Consider the following 4,128-nt stretch of genomic DNA (forward strand, 5'->3'; position numbering starts at 1 on the left):
TGGTCCAATGGTGGCCCATTCCTGTACACTTAGCTACTTAAATTAACTGAAGATCACAACTCAAAGACAACCCAGGCAGGAAAGTCTGACACTTTCATCTCCAATTAAATATCAAAAAGCCATAGTGCTGGCCTTGAGTGAAAAATCTCAGAGACAGTGCCCATGCCCTGAGTTCAAGCCCTAGTACCAGCACACACACATAAAAGTAAAACAATATAATTTTATTCTGCCTTGATTTTCATATCTACATCTTCGAAATGGTTAGCACAAATATATAGCATAAGAGTGTTCTAAGAATGAGTATGACTTCTTTACTACTTTTTCCTGGTCATCTTTTTTTTGCCTATCATATGACTTGAACTCAGGGCCTGGGTGCTGTCCCTGAGGCTCTTTGTGCTCAAGGCTAGCACTCTACCATTTGAGCCACAACACCTCTTCCTTGTTTTTCTGAGTAGTTTATTGGAGATAAGAGTCTCAAGGACTTTTCTGCCCAAGCTGGCTTTGAACCGTGATCCTCAGATCTCAGCTTCCTGAGCAATTATGATTACAAGTGTGATCCACCAGTGCCTGGCTTCCTGTTTATCTTTTAATAAGGCAACAGGATGCCATATGCTTCTCTTTTAGCTTCTTCATAGCTGTCTTCATATCAGAATTTCTGAGTGTATAGATGAGAGGGTTCAACATAGGTGTGATCACTGTGTAAAACACAGAGAATATCTTATCCACAGAGAAGCTGCAGAATGGCCTCAGATAGATAAAAACACATGGTACAAAGATCAGGCTGACCACTGTTAGGTGGGAAGCACAGGTAGAGAGTACTTTGCCCTGGGCTTCACGGAGGTGAGATCTCAAAGTGATCAATATGACAGCATAGGAGAATAGCAGGACCAAGAAACAGATGAGAGACAGCAGACCACTATTGGAGACCATCAGCACTTCTACCACATAAGTATCTGTGCAGGCCAGTTTGATGACCTGTGGAACATCACAGTAGAAATTGTCCAGAGCATTGGGGCCACAGAATGGCAGCTGAATAACCAGTATTACCTGTGTGATGGAGTGGAGGAAACCTCCACACCAGCAGGCAAACACCAATTTAAGACATAGCTGGCGATTCATTACTGTCAGGTAGTGCAAAGGATTACATATGGCCACATACCTGTCATAGGCCATGACTGTCAGAAGAAACATCTCACTAGCTCCCAGAAAGTGGAGGAAGTAGATCTGGGCCAGGCATCCTGAAAAAGAGATGGTCTTGTCCTGCTGTAAGAAATCCCCTAACATCTTAGGCACAGTGACACAGCTGAGGCACAGGTCAATGAAAGAGAGGTTATTTAAGAAATAGTACATAGGAGACTGGAGCAGTTGAGCATTGGTTTGCACTGTTACCACTATCATGAGATTTCCCAGGACAATAGCAACATAAAATAGCAAAAATATTAGGAAGAGAAATAACTGTGTTTCCCATGAGGATGATAGGCCCATAAGAACAAATTCTGTTACTTTAGAGTCATTTTCTTTATTCACTGTTCCAAGAATACCAAAAGACCTAAAAGAAAAAATTTGAGCAAAAGGTATGTTAGACAAAAGGAAAATATGGTGAGAAATGAATAAATGTCTTACTCATTTTTGCAATCACACCACAATACTTACTGTATAGCAGAAGTTCAATAACATAAATCAAATGGAGAACCAAAGAATTGAAGGGAGAGCTAATTCATTTCAACCCAAGAGTTGTAATTCAGAAAAGGTTTGTAGTTATTAGAAATGTTAATATTAGGTAATATAAGTCACCTAAAAAGAAGCTCATGTGCTTTGTCTTTATTACTACATTTATCTCAGGTCATATAGATTTAGGATTTTGTACAGACAAGGCAAAATATTTACCTTTAGAGTTTAGGGAAGTTTTTATTTCAGGATGAGAAAAACAATGGCCAGAAGACATTAATTCACTAAGCAAAGAGATCAAAAGCAATGATCTGAATCATTGAGGAAGATATAAAAGCCCACCATAAACTATTTTTGCACAAAAGATAGTCAGAATGATGCTGTTTCTGCACCTTTCAACAACCATAAATAAACATAAGAAAATATATAGCACCATATCTTTTGTTTTCTGTTCTGCTATACACTCACAACTTCAAACCCAATATTGCATGTATGGAAAAATTTTATATACAAATAAAACAATTCTCCCATGGAAGAATTGTAAGAGTTAGTAGATGCCTCTAAGTCTAGAATAAACAATATTATATCTAGCACTAACTCTAGGCAAAGTGAATAAAACAATTTTCCTAGTTTCATATTCCATGTTATAACTAGTTTTCTCATGTCATTCAGAGAAATTTAAGAAAGTCATTCATACTAGATTTTGCAGAAAAATACCTGAATTTTAAAATGGAGATTCATTAATGCCAAGAAACATTTCTCCTATATATTGTTTTTTATTTGTCTTATTTATTTATTTTATTATTTTAAGTAGTTGTACAAAAAGTTGCCATTTAATAAAGCAGCTAATGAATACAATGTATCTTGATAAATGTCATCCCTTTCAACATTCTCACCCTTTCCTCCACTATTCACCCTTTCCCTCACTCTTCTTAATTTGTAGGACATACATTGGATTCTTGACTGTGGTTCCTCTCATTCTCCTCTTCATTGTCCCACCCTTTTTCCTTGACCCCGTCCTACCTCTAATATTGTTTTAAATGTAGCTGGTGTGAGAGAGATTTTGGATGCAACTCTCACCAAGTGTGTGACTATCCTCATTTTCTACTAGGCTCACGGGTGCCTCTAATTTTACAGTTTCACAATTAATGGAAGGGAGCATTTTACTTCTAGAATTATTTAGAAAATAAAACCAAAATACAGGATAGTAAACCATTTGCTCTCATTTGTGCTGGCATACTGTGCTATATTATTCAACTTTCTTTGGACATACCAAGGATGGTAAATTTCCACACTGATATGGCATTCTAATGTTCTTTCTGTTTTTTTTAATGCTTAACTGACAAGAATAAACTCACATTAAACTTTTAGATTTAATCTCAAGTATTATATTTTTTAAATATAATACTTTGTGAGAGAGTCTCACAAAGAACAGGTTATAAGAAGATTGAAAAGAGAAAGAGAGTGAACAATATTGACATACATTCCACCCGTGAACAAAGATGGCCAAAGGAAAGCTGGTGAACAAGAGGGGTAGTGGAGATAAGGAAGTGGGTTAGGAGTCAATCTCATTAACTGTATATACAACTGTATATGAAATTGTGAACCACCTCTAAAAAAATGAATGACAGGAGTGTCATCAGGTCTCAGGTTCTGTCTAAGATTGGTATACTAGCAGGAGGGAAGAGAGTGAATAGAAAGAGCAAAGGAGGGTGAATACAATCAAAACACTTCAGATTTATGTGTGAAAAATAACAATGAAGATTGTTGAGACTGTTTGGGAAGGGAGAAAGGATGAATCTGGTCAAGGAACATGGTATGTACATATGAATGTGTTGTAATGAAAGCCCATTGTGCAACTAATTGATACTAATGAAAACACAGGAAAACATTCCTTTGGCTAAAGTCTGCAGGCCCAGATTTGTTTCCCATTCCTAGCAAGAGGATCAGACTAATCTAGAGTTTCATATTTCATGTCCTAAGAATAACAGAACAGTTTACAAAAGTCAGCAAAAACATTTTAAGTCACGAACAGGCAAAAGAAAATAAGAATCCTTAATGATAAATGAAACTATTTGGAGGTTCCACAGCATGGAATGAAAGAAGGAGAAACAAGCTCTAGGAACCACCAAACTGGCTGAGGATAGTTCAGCAGCTATGCCCAGGCTTTTCACAGAGGCCCAGAGAGGACTGTGAGGAACATAGTTTTAAAAGGAGTAAAGTTTTCCTCATGGAAAAAATTATGTTCAAGATAAATGAACAGTACTGTATTTTGGCTATTTTGTCTGTTAATTTTTGTCTGTATTGCACCAAAAAAACATAATTAGAGGAAAAAACCTGAGCATATCAATAATGAAAAATAATTAACCAAGCTTAGAAAAATAATTATAGCATGTTTTTACCCATAAGCATTCTAGATCAAAAAATACTACTACTACTACTAAAAATAATAATAATAAT

At 36.3% G+C, this 4,128-nt stretch overlaps 1 protein-coding gene across 1 annotated transcript; it reads right to left on the bottom strand.

Annotated features, from left to right (window-relative positions):
• Positions 1-579: 579 nt before the first annotated feature.
• On the bottom strand, positions 580-2,659 carry LOC122126591 (olfactory receptor 4Q3-like). The gene is made up of 2 exons (XM_042701083.1): positions 2,619-2,659; positions 580-1,549 (listed from the first exon to the last, which is right to left on the bottom strand). Exons 1-2 carry the CDS (start codon positions 2,657-2,659, stop codon positions 580-582), a joined length of 1,011 nt encoding a protein of 336 aa, XP_042557017.1.
• Between the last annotated feature and the right edge of the window lie 1,469 nt (positions 2,660-4,128).

This window comes from Dipodomys spectabilis, unplaced genomic scaffold (genome assembly GCF_019054845.1).
Source record: "Dipodomys spectabilis isolate Male_0828 unplaced genomic scaffold, ASM1905484v1 ptg000286l, whole genome shotgun sequence".
Lineage (NCBI taxonomy): Eukaryota > Metazoa > Chordata > Mammalia > Rodentia > Heteromyidae > Dipodomys > Dipodomys spectabilis.

Coding starts and splice junctions, on each gene's coding strand:
- LOC122126591 (XM_042701083.1), bottom strand. CDS start 2,659: ATGAAGAGGAGAATGAGAGGAACCACAGTCAAGAATCCAAT. Junction 1,550..2,618: donor ACCACAGTCAAGAATCCAAT/GTATGTCCTACA, acceptor TTTTTCTTTTAG/GTCTTTTGGTATTCTTGGAA.